General features: G+C 41.6%; 1 protein-coding gene across 1 annotated transcript; it reads right to left on the bottom strand.

The window, feature by feature from the left end:
- Positions 1-6745: 6745 nt before the first annotated feature.
- On the bottom strand, positions 6746-17671 carry LOC121679605 (transmembrane channel-like protein 2-A). Its single transcript, XM_042058443.1, has 4 exons — positions 17661-17671; positions 8009-8087; positions 7650-7773; positions 6746-7484 (listed from the first exon to the last, which is right to left on the bottom strand). The coding sequence occupies exons 2-4, from the start codon at positions 8015-8017 to the stop codon at positions 7270-7272; spliced, it is 348 nt and encodes a 115-aa protein (XP_041914377.1). The 5' UTR covers positions 8018-8087; positions 17661-17671; the 3' UTR covers positions 6746-7269.
- Positions 17672-18018: the final 347 nt, after the last annotated feature.

Here is an 18018-nt window from a genome sequence, read left to right as displayed (position 1 = left end):
TCTGCTTTACAATAGTGCTGTGGAGTGGATGACACTCATTGTCCAAAATGTTGATCAGTAATATGAATATTTCTTGAAAGTTATTTCCTTGCGAACCGTTTATCACAGCAAGCGGCTATTCATAGGTGCCACCTACGTCACTATCAAATAGAACGCCGCCATATTCACAACCGAATAAAAGATAAGAAAAAGTTCTTTCATGTGATGTCTGGGCTACTTCGCGAGTAGTTCAACAGAGATGAATGGGCGGCCACACTTTGTGTCTTCCTGCTCATGTCTAAATAGCAGCGTGTTCCAAAAGTGTCGCAGACCGGATTAATAGACCGCTGTCTCGCTATCCGGAGAAATAACCTTTGGTCACCGCTATTTATGGATTTCCGGCTCCCATTGACTTACATTGAACACATGTAAACAAAACGTCAATTATGTGCTCAAACTAACGCCGCTGACTTATGCCAACAACCATTCCACTTTGATACGAAACTACATATTTGTAACACATATTTGTGTTAGTGTGTGCTTCACCTCACTGTGTGTACACTGTGTGCTGTGTGTGTTTCACTAATTCACGGATTGGGATAAATGCAGAGACCAAATTTCCCTCATGGGATCAAAAGAGTATATATACTTATACTTATACTTATATACTTACACAATCCACAACCACTAGATGGCAGCATGACACAGCACATAAAGTACGCCTACGTGTTGCTGCGACCTGAAGGATGGTGTGGTTGAATATCCACTTCTCCTATGGCAAGCGATTTTAACATTTACCCGCTAAGTTTGACTATCTGGAATTAACATTGTAGATATCAACAACAAAGTCTTTCTGACTAGTCGCAATTACATTTTGGATAGTTGGAATTGTCATTCAAGATATCTGTAACGTAATTGTGACTAGTCCAAACGTCAGATAGAGATATCTGTAATTTAGTTTTGACTAAGCAAAACTGAATTACAGATATCTGTCATCACGTCATTGAAAACAATATTCAACTCGTTACACATCTTAAATGACAATTGCAGATATCTTTAATTCAGTTTTGATTAGGCAGAATGAAAGGTGATATCTCAAACGTCATTACGACTAGTGCAAATTATTGTGCAAGACGTTGCTCTTTAGATCCGTAGCAGAGCCCGTCTACTTATTAGACATTCTCTGTCCGTAGGCTAATTTCCCCTCCCCAACATAATCGAAGAAGAAGTGGGCTTATTTCCTTATTTCTATGAATAGAAGAAGAAGAAGCAGTCATGGCTGTAATGTCTTGTTGACATCTAAAATAACTAAAACTCAGGGACACCCTGTGGTTTATTAGACTCTCACGTTATCCACTGGCTTGATCTCTGTTTCGTAGCCTACATAAATTAGTAGGCCTAGGCTACTAAATGCACCAGCACCATCTACAGGAAACTCCATTTATAATGGTGTTGGCTGTAATTGAAAAAATCATTTCGCCTAGTCAAAACTCAAGATATCTATAATTACATTTTGACTAGGCAGAATGAAAGTTATAGATATCTCCAATTTCAGATATCTCTAATCAAAACTCATTCAAGATATCTAAAACTTGATAATAGATATCTACAATCAAATTATGACTAGCCCTAACTCCAGTTTGAGATATCTACAACGTAATTTTGACTAGTCATAATTCCATTTACAGATATCTACAATGTCATTTCGCCTAGTCAAAACTTAATTCAAGATATCTGAAAAGGAACATGTAGATATCTTGAATTGAGGTGAATTAAAGATATCTTCAACTGGAGTTATGACTAGTCAGAGTCAAATTGTAGATATCTCTAACTGGAATTACAGATATCTAAAATTCAATTGCAGATATCCGTAATTCACATAGTGGATATCTGTGACTGAATTGTAGATATCCGTAATGATAAACCCCATAGAAATGAATGGCAAATGTGGCGTCATTTGTCCTAGGAAGAATGTCTTTGTGGATATCTGAAATGACAATTATGGATAGGAAGAATTCAATTGTGGATATCTAAAATGTTCGTTTTGACTAGGCAAAACTGAATTACAGATATCTGCAATACATATGCAGTCAAGCGGGTAAATGTTAAAATGGCTTGCCATACTTATCCTGCACTACGGATCTAATAGCGGGTGAATTGTATGACCACCAGATGACGCCATTTCACTGCACCTCGGGCCTAATAGCTGCTGTAACTTCGTTTAAGTAATAAGCCTCGAGGAGCTGACGGTTACACTGATTTTAGGGGCGTTGTTAGCCAAGCAGGGTAGGCTACAGAAGAAGCCTAGGCTACAGTCGCGTGTGTTTGTGGTGATTTATTGATTTATGTCTTTAGAATTAACAAAATAATAATGTAACATTAAAGAGATAGCCTACATAAATAAAACATTAATAATAATTGCACCAAAAAAAGTAAAGAAGCTTTATCATTGATATATAAGCTTACTGAAAATCAAATATAGGCTAGGCCTAGCCTACAATTGTGTTCCACAGACAATATGTCCTACAGATAATAACAACAGTAAGTACATAGGCTAACCTAAGTCATGACGACACAGGGGCCTAAGTCTCATGTTGGCCTATGACTACGTAGCCTAGGCTACCAAGCACGTCGGGGTCTGCAACAGTGAAATAGCTCCAATATTAATTGTGTCGCCAATGAATATATGCTAACATGAATCTCATCAGTCACCTATAGATAAGGGTTAGGCTATAACATATGTAGGCTATAATGTAAAAATAGGGTCATATAATGTTGACTTTTTAAGATGGGGGAGAGAGCTGAACATATTACACTGAACTAACTGTTCATTGTTGAAAATCAATCAAAAGTTTGTAGTTGATCCGGATGTCATTGGTCGCAAGGACTGTTAACGGGTGTACCTATCCACAATTGGGACCTTGTTACAAGTTGGTCTTTCAGCTGCTGATGCAATCAGTAGCCGTGAGAAAACATGTTAGACAACTGAGGGATGAGATGCCACACATAAAATGTACAGTCAAACAGAACGCACAAACATCAATGGGAATCCACTGAACCATGTTATTGTCAATCAGCACTCTCCTACGCTAAATCAGACCCTGCTTATGTTTGAGACACTAGATGACGTATCCGCAGAATGGATATTTGTAGATATGATGCAGGACCTGTTAAGAGAGATTAGCAGCTCAGTCTCCCTCATACCTAGTCCCTATGGTGAACGATGTAATAACATATAGTACTGCTGCTTCTGATGTGCAAGACAAGACAGGGTATATATTCATAATGTGACAGCATGTATTTATCATTATGTTACAACCTCTGCACAAGTACTATTGATGTTAAAAGAACAAAACAATACATCTTCAAATGTTCATTGCTTAATACATGTGTTATAAAAACAGAATCCTTGTCTGCTTTCTGTGTTTTTACATGCACCTGTCAACAGGGGTGTAAAGACATATTTGTTCACCATGCACGTATAGGCTGTTCTGAGTCATTGTTTGTATGTTATAGTATTTGTTGATTTCTATTTATTGCCCATTGATATTGCATTCACATTATTGTTTATTATTGCTATTCTCCTTATAAATGTAGTGTCACCAACATTTAAAACAATATCAACTGACATTGTTATTCATAGCCATATTTATTCTGCTCTTATAAGGTAACTGCTAATATAGTACACATATTTATATTTCATTTATACTACTCTAAACCATCTTCTGAAAATCAACTGTATAGTACTGTTTCACTGCACCATATTTCTTGACCTGTCTCACCCCCTGCCTATAGGCTACTTACACCACCTTACTTACAACACTTTGAAGAGCAAAAACAAAGCTCAGCACACCTGTTCTGTGCATCAGCAAAGTTGGAGGGTCAATTTATGAACCATCACTTCTAGCTGAAACATCACTTCTGGTAGGCTACATGTGACGTGTCGGCTAGAATAGAAGTCTTTATTGTCCACTACTGTGGAAATTCGTCGGTAACACTTTATTTGAATGTGTCACTGTTACAGTGTACATACCGAATTAGGTACAGTGGTACAACCTGTGTAACAACATGTACTATCAGGTACTGTACTATCATTATACTTGCATTATGTATTTGTGGGTACCTACATATAGTTACATATAAAATACTGAGTGCTTTTACAAAACTTTGCCAATTTGCCTACATTTTCATCAGAGGCAAAGAGCTGACCTGAGACCTGCTGGATAGGGTAAATCTGGTCATGATAGATTTGATATACAAATCATTCTTAGCTCCAGTCAAGGCCTCATTGTCTTCAGTGTACATGTAACAGCTGTGCTGCTACAACCTTGTTACTCTTTGATACAGTGGAATAAACCTATTAAGTGTACCAGTTAATTACTTACATGTACTATGACATGTATGTTGTGTCTTTGATGTCTTGGAACAGGTCTACTAATTCACATGTACTGTGTGGTGTAACAGCAGACACGTTTCAACACATCAATTACAGGATGCATGCATCATTGACAGGATGTATATAATATGTACATGTTAACTGGTACACTTTATTTGAATAGGTTTATTCCACTGTATCAAAAGAGTAGCCTAATAAATAACACAGTTGATACATGTACTACAGTATGTAGGGTAATGGCAGACATGTTCCAAGACACCAATGACACAACAAACATGTAATATGTAATTGTAAGTACTTAACTGGTACACTTCATTTTACTGGGCTTATGCCACTGTATCAAAGAGCAGTAAGCTGTACCAACACAGTTGATGTACTATGTAGTGAATTAGTAGACCTGTTCCAAGACATCGAATACAGTATCCATGCATATATACATACATATGTATTGTATGTAGTATTGCATTACTAGCCTATTCTAATTTGGTTCGTTCTATTGACATGGAATCAATGAACAGGCACACGTTACTATGGAGTAGGTCTACTTCACAATTCAGATTTTCAGATTGTGCGTCGTGGCTGGCAACGGCCCTAAAATCTCGAGTGTCGAGGTTTATTGCTGGTTCCTGGTTGCTGCAGTGCAATGATGTCATCTGCTGGCCGTGCCGCGCATAGACTATACAGTCTATGGTGCCGCGCAATAGCGCCACAACAAATGTAATTTCACAGGACATTACGGTAAAAATCTTGTTTTTCCTTACTAATATTCGTGTCATCATCCAGCTAACATATTGCGTTTTTCTTTCGAAATTTCGTTCCTTTATAAATTGTAATGTAATATAAAGGTACGTTTTTGAATGTCATTAGGCCTACTCTGACATGACTCCGGGTCACACATCGGCAATTTTCTTCATCTCGAGATTTCTCCACATTAGGCCTACTTGATCCAAATTCTGTGATTTTTGCTGTATAAATGTTGTACAAAAATGTAGTTTCGTATCAAAGTGGAATGGTTGTTGGCACAAGTCAGCGGCGTTAGTTTGAGCACATAATTGACGTTTTGTTTACATGTCATGTGTTCAATGTAAGTCAATGGCGGCGTCCAAAGAATATTTCGCCGGATGACGTGATAGCCTAGTCAGCGAATCAACAATCAAAGAAAACTGCGCTGAGAACGTTGTACGCAGATCTAAATGACAGGAGACGAGTTTAAGGCATTTAGACCAACAACAGGTAGGTCTAAATGCCTTAAACTCGTCTCCTGTCATTTAGAAACAATGCAGTTTCAGAGTCAGTTTCATCAGGTGGTTGTAGAACAAGCCTGGTAGAAACCAAACCGAGTAGCCTACAGAGCAGAACACATTAGTTTACATTGCAATTTGCAACTTTGACCACTAGAGGGTGATATATACACACTATGAAAAACAGCTTCTGTGAGGTAGGAGATGAGATCCCTTGTCTGTCCATGAATCATGATCAAAGCGTGAATACATACAGTGACATATTCCAACACATGAATAGAAAAAAGACGTGATAGGCTATGTTGTCCTGCAGCAGTCGGAAGTTGCACTGCGCTCATGTTCCCGGCCTGATTGTCCGTGTCTTTTCATAACGTATGGCGCTGTTATAGCGTACTCCATTAGGCCTTAGTTCCATATCCATCTCCACCTGCTTAGGTGAGGTTTGGTGTAAAGAAGCCCAAGTGTCTTGATGAGTGATCACAAATCAGTCTAATTAAGGCAATCCAAGTTCAAATGTATTGTCATGTATTCATAAAAGTATTTATCAGTAAATTAAATTTACTATGCTCAAGAGCCAGCTTAACTTTAAAGAATAAATTAAAAGGTATATTCATTGCTAATTCAACAAGACTGAAGTGTGGGTGAGCATTAAGACAAAAGAAGACAAGAGAAGATCATACAAAAACTAAAGTGGCAAGTGCAAAAAAACACTAAGGTCTAATGCCAGTGGCCAGGAAGTCAAGGATCCAACTGCACAGGGAGGAACAGATGTTCAGGACTCTCAGTTTCATGATAAGCCTAGATGGAACTGTGGTGTTAAAAGCAGAGCTGTAGTCGATGAAGAGCATCTCTCTTATCCAGATGAGAGAGAGCAGTGTTCAAAGCAAATGTTATTGCTACATCTGTGGACCTGTTTGACCTTTAGGCAAACTGGCCAGTGGGTCTAAGCACCTCATGACAACAGAAGAGAGAGCAACTGGACATTATGTAGTTAAGATTTTTTTTATTTACTCAATCTTTACAAGCACTCTTACCTAATTGGAGGTGAATCGACAGTAAATAACAAAACTATTATGAAGAATATTTATTAGATGACTGTATACAGATAAGAACCTTCTTGATAGGCTACAATGGGGAATATTATTGAAACAATAAAGATTTGGTTTACAACATAATATAAAAAAGAGATAAACAATTAAGTGCTTTGTAGATCATCCTAGCTTATTTTGCCATAGTGAAGATGTGCTGATGGTCTTCCAGAATTATAATAAACTTACAGTGGTTATCAATGGTAATAATACATTAGAGTTGTTTTCAACAATAAGTCAATAATCAAATGAATGTTCAGCCATATTGATTGAATTGATTGAATTTCTACTTAAATGATAGGCCTACAATTCATACCAATTTTCGACATGAAAATAACAACAATTTATCTTAAACTAACAATGTCCATTAAATTAAATTAAATTAAAGTCGTTTAACATATCACCCCATTTCAGAATTCCAACACACATTAGTTTACTGTTTATATTGCTTTTAAAAGGAGATTAGTGTTTACGCTACACCTCTTAAAAGTGCAATGTTACTCAACTGTTCCTTAAAAAGTGACATGGATCAGCGATTAGCAGACTAGCGAGGGGTTGCGGCAGTTTATTGTCTTGGGGCACCTCGTCCTCGACCTTTCTCACCACGTTCCTGTGGGTTTCCCGGAAGTGCCCCTGGTCCCCGAGGTGCAGGTTCCCGGGTCACTGGCCCTCGAGCGTTCGGATTGGCCAATGCCAGTGACGCATCCTTCTGCACGTTAACGCCCCCTGCAGCACCTGGCTTCACTCTGGTCCCCCTCCCACCTTTCTCCTGTTTTTTTTCTAATGAACAAGGTTAGACATACACAAAGCAGACATGTAAATCTGGGTTATGAGTGAGTTGGGTTTTTTGTTACAATGTAGATTGTCCATTTTTTTTAATGAATTTTGTCCTATACCATTTGGTCTTCATGTTGTGTAGCATATAACTAATTGAGAGATTCTCACCGGTGTTGTTCTCTGGGGGAGGGGGAGGGGCCAGAGATCGCTTTGGGAGCAGGTCTTCCAGGTCCTGCTGTTGCTGGTTGGTGCTTTTCTTGTTGTTACGCCTGTTCTTGTCCTCATCTCTGGCCTACGAACAGAGAATTTCAAAATAGATTGGGGCAGGTTATTATGAAGACAAGCCCACAAAATGTAGTGCTCCTAGTAGTAACATGCTTAATAAATAAAAGATTTTTTACTAACTGAAATATCAAAGAGTAAAACAGGACACGACTATAATAATGCCATCATCTAGTCCAGATGTTGGCTGGACTACTGTTCATGGTCACAAATTATAGTATACTGCAAGTCAAGTTTGTACATGCCATCTGCATTTTCTTTTTCAGCTCCGAGGTGGCATTCTTGTAGGCTTCTGCTACAGAGTTCAGGTAATATATGGCAAGCCTGTAAGAAAAAATATCACTTATTCCACATATTTTAACGTAATGGGGGCCATTACAAGCGCTCTTTTATAAGCGCTCGCTCATGACATAGAACCTTAGGGGTAACTAAAGGTAACTGAGTGGGGTTCGCGAGGAGAAGATAACAGTAAAAGAACAGACAAGACGAAGCTAAAAGATTGACAAGGAGGAAAAATAGTTTTAAACAATATTGGTAGTAAGCCTAGTTCCAGCTGGTAGAGCGGAATAGTAGGCTATATGTAACGGGTGGTAAGTACCTGTATGGTAGGGGAAGGCTATTCAATACTAATGTCTCCAGGCGGCAGGGAAATACAGGATCACGTCCTGACTCCCACTATTTACAAAACCAGATGGTTTTACTTTACTTTATTTTACTTAAGTAGGTCTACATCAAGGTGAAATAGGGCGGAATATTATCAGCCGAAATAGAAATAGAATAATGCATTTAAGCCACTTCGAAAGTTTGTTTAGATCCAGTGATTCTGCCGTCATTGAAACGGTAGACTTCGGTACTCTATTGTCACGGCTTACCTGAAGGGGGTGTGGCCTAGTGTGTGGGGGCTTGCATTCAGCAACACCAAGCTATTTCCCTTTACCCAACTCACAGCAGTACTAAGAGAAAGTTGCCCCTACTCTGGAGAGTATTCATTAATCAACCCACTATAAGAAACAATTGCTGGATTTTATTCTAACAATAAAATGCTTAAAAGCAACAAAATGACAGTTCATCACTCTGAACACTCAGGTTTAACATATAATCCTCAGGTTTTCATTTGACCTAGTCTCACCAGGATGGATATTTAAACTAACTTACCACTGTGTAGCCTAGTCTCACCAGTATGAATAACACTGTTATGAACCCACAATTAGAATTCCAAATTGTTACCATTCAGAATTAGTAAATCAGTAAATTCAACACATTCAAACCACAATACCACTGGAGCTCATCAGATGTAACACAAACCTTGGACAAACTGTAATCATGTTACCTTGGAATAAACTGGTTGTTACAGTGTTTCCGCTAGATTTTTTTTTTAACAGTGGCGGCAGAGGGACAGGATTCAGGACAGGCCCATCTTCTATCTGACAGTAAACCACATGTCACTTGAACGCTTGAACATACCAGTAGTTCACGTTGACAATGGAGAAACGCTTAGCTTACTTAGTTTATGACAGAAATTAATGTTTGTGCCAACATGTTATAAAAACACAACCCACAACACTGCCTTTATTTGGTGCATATCTCTTTTACTTGATAGTCCGCGATTCACATTAGGCCTACTAGGCCATCACCGCGAGTCCATACAAAGTGTTTTTGGCCAAGTTTTGCTTTAATCCAATTTACTTTCGTTACTACCAGTCGTTGCTTTTTTACCGCATCGATTCACGATTGAGTGTGCATCTAATGTAACAGTAGTGTCTTCGCGGAGACATCTACTCTCCAGTTTCATTTTTGCTGTTGTTGCGAGCAAGCTAATAGACTACGATATAGGAAATACTTTCAATACAATCAGCTTCAGAAATGATTGGGTTTTCCTTAGCCTGGGCTAGGCTACACCTTTCGAACAAGTTTTGCGAAAATTGTAGTTTTTGCGATGTTGACACATGTCAGCACATGGAAGCTCTTGATAGTGCATGGCACTAACGTCTATAAAAACAATATATTTATGAAATAAAACTAAACAGGTACCTCGCATTAGCATTGCTGTTTATTGTTAAAGTGCAATTTTCAGCAGCCAGCGGAGGGCATTTAGCCTACTATGCTTCCGGACAATATTTTGCGTCTCCCCTAATTCTGAAGCAGTGGCACTGCTAAATGAAGAGGAAACACTGAGAAGAAAGTTAATGTTTTAAATAGGCTACATCAATACAATATATAATATGTGAAGTGAAACTGGACAGGCCATAATAACCTCTAATTAGTTTATTGTTAAATTGCAATGTGAGCGGCAGCCAGCAGGGGAGGATACGTCAGCAGGATTATTTAAAAAGCAACTGCAACTGCATTGTGCGTCTGCCCTGATTCTGATACCGTGGCGGTATTAATTAAACCGTGGGGGCCGCCATGCTGAAATAAACGTAGAGGAAACACGGCATTAAATGAGATTCTACCATTAAACCATTAACCTTAAATAACACACCAATGAGTGAGCTAACAGGCAAATGCAACACAATGCTTACCCTTGCCTCTATTAGGCGTTCAATGTCAGAATTTCACCAGTAGATTGTTATACTATAGGTAAATTCACATTCAGACACAGTGACAGATAGGTTCCATTAATACAGGTCAACTTCACAGTATGAACAGAAATACCCAACAGTATGCCTAATAACAATCAAAATGTCTTAATAACTAATGGTCTTCCACAAATGTGCATTTAGTGTGGTGAGTGTGTGGGAATAGGCACTGGTAGCAGTTCAGAATGTTCACTTTGACTGGAGCGCCACTCAGAGGAGTGTATGTGGTGTACGTGTGTATTACGAGTTCAGCAAATAGTCCGCAATGTTCACATTGTCAGTTGGACTCGTGATGTGTCAGTGTGTGCACGCCGCACGGCAATGTCAGAGGTAATCAGTGAGTTTGTGCACTGACGTCAAGAGTGCAGTAAGCAGTTCGCAACATTCACATTGTCCGTTGCACTCTCGTAGACATACAGTGATAGGTCAGTGTATATGTAACGAGTGTAGTTAGCAGTCTGCAATGTTTATATTGCGCGTTACACTCGGTGTGCAGTGGAGAGACTCGATTGGCAGGCAAATAGCCTACCTATGCAGTCAGTAAGAGAATGCAAGCTATAAATGTCACACACGACTTGCGTTGAAGCATAGCAGAGGGTTCTTAGCTGAGGTGAGAGGGAGCGGGAAATCTTAAAAAAGACGTATAGCGACAACACAGACTACATCATACTGGACACTGTTGCCCTAGTATAAACAGTTTTACTTTGTAAACAACTCGTCTCACTTCTTCAGTGTGCTAGTTAGTTAGCTGCTAGCTCCACCACAGCAACAGTTGATGATTCACTCACGTTAGCAGGCTCCACCGTAACTTCGCTGTGCTAACTGGTTAGCTCCACCACAGTAACTTTAGGTTACTTGCGTAACCCCGGTTCTCTGATAGCATGAGTGAGGTGTCTTACTATGGGATACGTCCCCTCTGCGTATTCCTCAGAAGCATTATCTCATTACTCCAGCCCCATTGGCTGGCAGCTGTTCTCGCTTCGCACAGGAAGGATGGTGTTGTGGTAAGACACCTCACTCATGCTATCAGAGAACCGGGTTACGCAAGTAACCTAAAGTTCTCTTTCAAGCATTCGTTTCGGTGTCTCACTATGGGAGTGTGGGTAGCTCCAGTATTGCACAAAAGCCTGTCTCGAACGCCCCCTGCCAACCATATTAGGACTGAGAGCCCGAGGGCTCTGGATTAGTAGACGCACCCACCCTAAGCACGTCATGTGATAAGGGTGATGCTGTGACATTCAATCTATAAAACCTGATAAATGTATGGTAGGGCGACCATCCCGCCGTCCTACACACCACATCCATAGGCACCCCCTCAAGCTCCGCCCCTGCAGCAACAGAGAGGTAATCAGGATTCGTAAGGACACTTACACTTACATGATTTTGGTTTCGATTTTCTAATCGAGTAAGAGTAAGTCTTTGTGACAACACGTCATGATACATTTGATAATGTGTGATCGTTGTTTTGGTATGAAGCATCTTTTACGTAGCCTAATGAATGCGCTCTAGAAAGTGAAAGTAGCCTAACCTAGGCCTATATGCACTCTGTGTCTGAGCTGTCTGTGCACGTCCGCAATTGATTACGTTCCTCAAATGGAGAACACATCAATCCCATGGTATTTTTTGCCCTAAAATGCATGAAACATGCAAGTTCAAAATCCCGCCGGTAGCCAAGTTACATCTCTGTTTCATATTTGCCTAGGCTACTAGCCTACAATAAATGAATTGAACGAACTCAACTGGCAACAGGTATATCTACTGATTCGGTCATTGCGACTACAGAATACAGACTACAGAATACAGTAGGCTACAACAAACTTTCTTTCTTTCTGAAGTTTATTTTTGTATTCCGGGGTACAGTAGCCTAATTGCCTAATGTCTTGACAATAGTTTTTCTTACCGGCTTGCTGTTTAAACTGACTGCGCCGCTCTGAATTTTCCTGCCAGGTTTATGACGCAAACCGCTACATCTAGGCTCTGGCATTGCCTAAACTCATCGTGTGGGAAATCAGGTTATCTGTCAATATTGGACTTTGAAAGTAAGGGATATTTGCTCAGTAGGCTAATAGTAGGCTACATTTTGTAACATTTATAGAGAAACCGAGGGGAAGTTAAATTAGAAATTAGAATCGTTGGAAATTGAAAACACATACAAAAAAATATTCAGGGCTTTTAAAAAGAGATTCGGGGCTTGAGCCCCCGAAGCCACCCCCTCGCTCCGCCAATGCAACCACCCAGCAGTAACTTCTGCATTCAGTGAGATTTGCACCACCCTAATTTTATTTTTGACTCTTCCCGTCACAGTTGCAACCTCTGAGCACTCATTCTCCATGTTAAAGATCATTAAAAACCACTTGATAACCCGAATGGTAGTACCAGGAACTCGTAGGCCACCCCCCTGAATGCGAATCTCAGATATTTTCTGTGGGGTGCATATATCCCTATATGGTAGTATGCATCGGTGAGGTCCAGTGTAGTGAACCAATCTCCCTGGCGCATATGTGAGCATTCTGAACGTAAACTTTCTTAAAAATTTGTTCAGGGCTCTCAAGTCTAGTATTGGTCTGAACGCATGTGTTCCCTTCTTTGGGACGACAAAATACTTTGAATAGAACCCGGAGTGACTTTGGTCCGGTGGAACTACCCTGATAGCGCCTTTGTTTAACAGTGTGGCGATTTCCCCCTGCAGTATTTGAGCTGCCTCTCCCCGAGCATGGGAATAGATTATTCCTTTGAACTGGGGTGGGCGAGTAGCGAATTGCAGCCTGTAGCCTGAATGAATCGTGCGTAGAACCCACCCTGAGTTTACGCACGCCGCCCAAGCGTTCAATAGCACGGCTTTATTACACGGCTCTTCATAGTGCTGCATAATGCTCCATTCACTTGAATGGGCCTTCCCAACGTTCGGCGATCTGCTAATTCTGAATAACAGACCGTTGCTAAGTATAACAGACCGCTGTCAAGGAAAATGGGCTTTGTGCTTCTAAGTCAATTCTTTCATATCACTACGCAAGGATTGGAACTTCATTCAAAAGTGAAAGCAGACGGTTGATCAGCTGTGTTCTAAAGAATGTTTGATTTAAGTTCAGCGTGTGTTGTTGCGAACTATTTGTTTCTCAGCAAAAGCCATGATGAAACGGTAACAAATAGGCTATAGCCTAGGCTATGTAGGCTAAAGAGTCATATCGTGGGGAGTTTATCGTGTCGTTTTGGTAAGTAGCCGTGTAATAAGCGGGATAATATATAGAACGCCGGTCATTGTCGGGAGATAGGTCCCTTCAGGGCGGAACAAGACCCCTCCGCTGCGCGTCGGGGTCCGGTTCGCCCTGTCGGGACCTATCTCCTGACAATGACCGGCGTTCTATACATTATCCCTTACTTGTCGCCCCCCTTGTGGCGAAAGCGCGAGGCTGCCCGTGCGGGTGCGTTCTGCACTCCAGCAGCACTTATGTGGCTCATTTCCCCCAAGAGTGTTGTGCTCATCAGGGGAGATGTTATAGCGCCTGTGCATTTTGTGTTTTGCAACATTTGATGCTTTATTTTTTTCAACTTTTTTTGGGCATGAGGGAAAATCTTTATTTGTTTTTGACCGTATGAAAAAGGTGTACAGCTTTGTATTGAAAGAACATGTGTACCATCCTATTTTCTTTTCACAGGGCTGGGCCCCTTGGGTGACGCAAGCTCTGTCTGCTGCATGAAACACTGGGTCCCAACCTGAACGTGGGACGGAGGGCGGGGGCCAGTGAACAGGGGGGCTCCCGTACCCTCCATGGAACCGGGCAGGGTCAGGCCAGCTTTTTCTTACGCCTTGCCCAGGTGTTGGGGTGTGGTGTGGGCTGGTCTGCTGGCGGGGCTGCAGGTGTGCTGGGCTTCCTCGTCCAAGCCGGCTTCACATCCTGATAGCCGCTTCGGATGGGGGGCGCTGCCTGTGGCTTCGATCGTTTCGGAATACGATAGCTTGGGCCTGGGGCAGGGCGAGCAGCCACCTGAGCAAAGGTCTGGCGTGGAGGTGCAGAGTCCACGTTGAGAAGATGGGAGGCGGGCGCCTCCAGTTCTGAAGCCTCGGTCAAAGCGGGGTTGACCAGCTGGCCGGGAGTTAGGAATGAGGAGTCGTCGAAATTGTCCTCATCGTTGGAGACGAGTAGGTCCGAGTTTCCGTCATCCTCATCTTTGTCTAACTCCACTTCCTCCACGTCGCGCGACAGGAGGTCGTAGGTTTCCACCTGCTCCGCCCAGTTCGGGCCAGCCGTGGAGGGCTGGTGTTCGCGAGGCATTGCTGCCTGCTGGGTCGAGGTGGTAGTTGCGTTAGCCGACGACATGAGTGGGTCACTGCCAATCAGGCTAGTCTGGCGGGCCAGCCTACGGTGCAAGCAGTGTGAAGCGCGCGCTGTGTTTACAGGAGCCGCCGTTGTCTAGTGCTGCCTAGGCATGTTGCAGACCAAGGCAGGTAGAGCAAGCTTCGTGCGTGTCTTAGCTAGATATCCTGTTGCCACAGGAACATAGCCGTCCTGTTTCGTCCTCCATTGTCGGAATTGCCTGCATAGCTGCAGCCATTTAGCTGGTGTGACTGAGTTTAGCTGGCGTGCTAAACTCCAAAGTTCTCTGACTTCGGATAGCTAGCCGCGAGGCTAGGAGCAACTGTGCCGTCATTTGGTGACAATCCGGCTTACTCGACAATGCCAGGGCTTTGCAGCCGGCCTTTCGCCTCTTTTCCTCGGTGGGTTTGGCTAGCGCCCGTTGGTGGAGTTACGCACTCCACCTGTGGACAGTTGAGCTAGTCGCCAGCGAGGAGTAGGGAAGTCGAGAGTGGCTTCTGGTGTGAAGCGAGAAGAGGATTTTGAATGACCTGGGGCCTCATGTACAAAGACTTGCGTGGATTTCATACTAAAACATTGCGTACGTGCAAACCTGAAAAGTAGCGTATGCACAAAAAAATCCTGATGTATGAAACTGTGCGTACGCAGCATTCCACGCAGCTTTTCTTTGTACATCCCAATTAACGTGAAATTAAGCGTACATGCACGAGCATTACACTCCACCCTCTCTCCTCCCTCAATCACACTCATTTTAATATGCTAACTAGAAGGCCACTAGAGAGCGCAGACCTCCGCGAAGACAAAATGGCCTATCCCGCAATATTAATAACAATGAAAACTCATTTGTGGATCCATTTATACTCGAACCTGCTCCAAAGTTTAATAATTGAAATCATCAAATTAATAACAAAAAAAAACAGTAGTGGCAGAGCGTAGCAGTGGGTAGCTATAGGGTCAGAGACCGTGGCAGAATTATTGGTCAGTCTGCAAGTAGGTGACAGGGTTCGCATAACTGGGTTTGATGCATTTGGACCATTACAACACAACTGCATTAATTAAAAAAAACATTAAATCAATCGTGTCCAAGTAGGCTACCACGCATCGCACACTCGAGGTGGAATAAATGAAGTTGATCCAGGCCACATCGCCACAACATTACGATTTCTGGATCATATCCCTATATTTGCACACAAGTGTGACAACAATAATGCGAATGCTTACTCGAGGAAAGTCAAAGTATCCTATGCAATCAATCACATTAAGGAAAATAGCTTATATCCGCGCTTATTAGTCAGCCTATCTATTCTATCTATATGTGTAGGCTATAGGTTTCACATTGCCTTTTAATTCGTATATCCTCTAATAAGTCTACAGTTGTCATTATAGATAGGTTGTTGCATAACTAAGTAGAATTTGAGCATGTTGCATGTCCATTTATATAGAAACATAGGCCTACTTTCGAAGTATTATCATTTTTAATAACCCACGTTTCACAATATACTATTCAAATAAAGGCCTAGACTCGCGATCAACTAATGTTGTTGCGCTGCATTGCCTCTAAGTGTCGCCAACTGACGATACACATTGGAAACGTGCGTACGCCAGACATGAAGTTTGCGTGAAGGACCGCACATTCTCACGTTCAAGTCAGTCTTCGTACATCCGGACGTGAGCGTAAGAAGTGGCGTACGCAGCATTTTTGTGCGTACGCAAGCTTTGTACATGAGGCCCTTGGTGACGTTGTGTGTGCCTATATATACACGGGAGGCGGGGTTGGCCCTAGACACAAGCGTCACAGCTGCCAGCCAATGGGGCTGGCTTAATGAGATAATGCTTCTGAGGAATACGCAGAATACGTATCCCATAGTGAGACACCGAAACGAATGCTTGAAAGAGAACGGTTGATTCACTCACATCATACGCGGAAGTTGTGGGGGAGCACTGCCCCCCCCTGGTGGAAACGGGTAATTGCATTGTTTCAAAAATTAGTGAAATACGTCTGGCATGACCAGGCATGAACGGGCTGCGGTTGATGATGGGAGCAGCCAGGTTTTCTTCTCTTGCGATCCTTCACATCAAAAGCGACATTACGGCCAACGACGAGGCATGCAGGACGCAAAAAACGAAAATTACTGTTGCACTAGTATGGACGTCTTGCCGTGCCAACGTTGCAATAAAGGTTGCCTAAATGCCATGTATATAAATGTCCTATCAGCTTACTAACTGATTTTGCGTTGTGTGTAGATTTGGACTTTTTATTCTACTTTGTTTAAACAGCAAAGTCGCGAAGCCTCGTTCACCTGGCTGGTAAATGTGATGCGCACAGCTCTGGCTAGATACATCATCCTTTTGTGCATCTAGGCCTACTGATCGCTGTGGATTACTTTTTTTCGTGTCATTGGATTACAGCAAAATATGAATATTTTTTCTTAACATGTCTTAACGTAATGGCGTGATTGCGCTTCGTTTCTGCGTTTGGAGAGCCATCAGACAGGTGAACACTTCCTTTGATTCTTGGAGTTCTCGCTATGATTTAGCTCTGCCCTGCACTCAATAGGGCTTTGACTTTTGCCCAAAAATCATATTCAAAGTTCGTTTGTTTATTAATATTAAAATTCGAATATGTATTAATAATATTTTAACCATTAAATGTCTTCAGTAAGACCGATATTGGTATCAAACTTAAGTTCTATATGTTCTGTCCACCAGAGGGCAGTGTATCAGTCAATGTCAATAGACTACGTGCACGAAAGGCTGAGTATTTATGCGTGTGTTAAAATTGTTATTATTGAGCATAGGGCCGAGCGATAAAACGATAGCAATATGTATCGCAATAAACATGTAATCGATATCAATAAAAAATACGTTCGATAGAACATTCATAATTAAAAGCAACACACACCTCCTGCCTTACATTGTCCATAAATAAATAGGCTAAATATATCTTGCATTGTAGTATGTCAAACTCTACCAAAGTAGGCGATAGAAGTAGCTAGGCCTACCTCAACACAGACTTTCCTTGCCCCGTGCACTCTCTCTCTCCCTCTCAACAGGCGCATGCCTCCTCAGCATGCACATGTAATCCAAACATTAATCGTGTAAGATGACTGGCTAAATTGCTATTAAATACGGTTAGCATCATTAGCACGCTGCACGAATTTGTTCAAAACTGTTGCATTCAAATTGACTGCTAAGTTCTAATCATCTCAATCCCGATGCAAATGGAAGTATTTTCCAAGACTCAAACGGGCCTGTCCCAAGGAGAAAAAGTATTAATTTGAAACTTAAACACACGTAGGGAAACTGAACAGTCTAACCATTATTCACGTTATTCACAAAGCCTTTCAGATCTACTCTTAG

Source organism: Alosa sapidissima, chromosome 13 (assembly GCF_018492685.1).
Source record: "Alosa sapidissima isolate fAloSap1 chromosome 13, fAloSap1.pri, whole genome shotgun sequence".
Taxonomy (NCBI): Eukaryota; Metazoa; Chordata; class Actinopteri; order Clupeiformes; family Clupeidae; genus Alosa; species Alosa sapidissima.
This window is presented reverse-complemented; position numbering and strand designations above follow the sequence as displayed.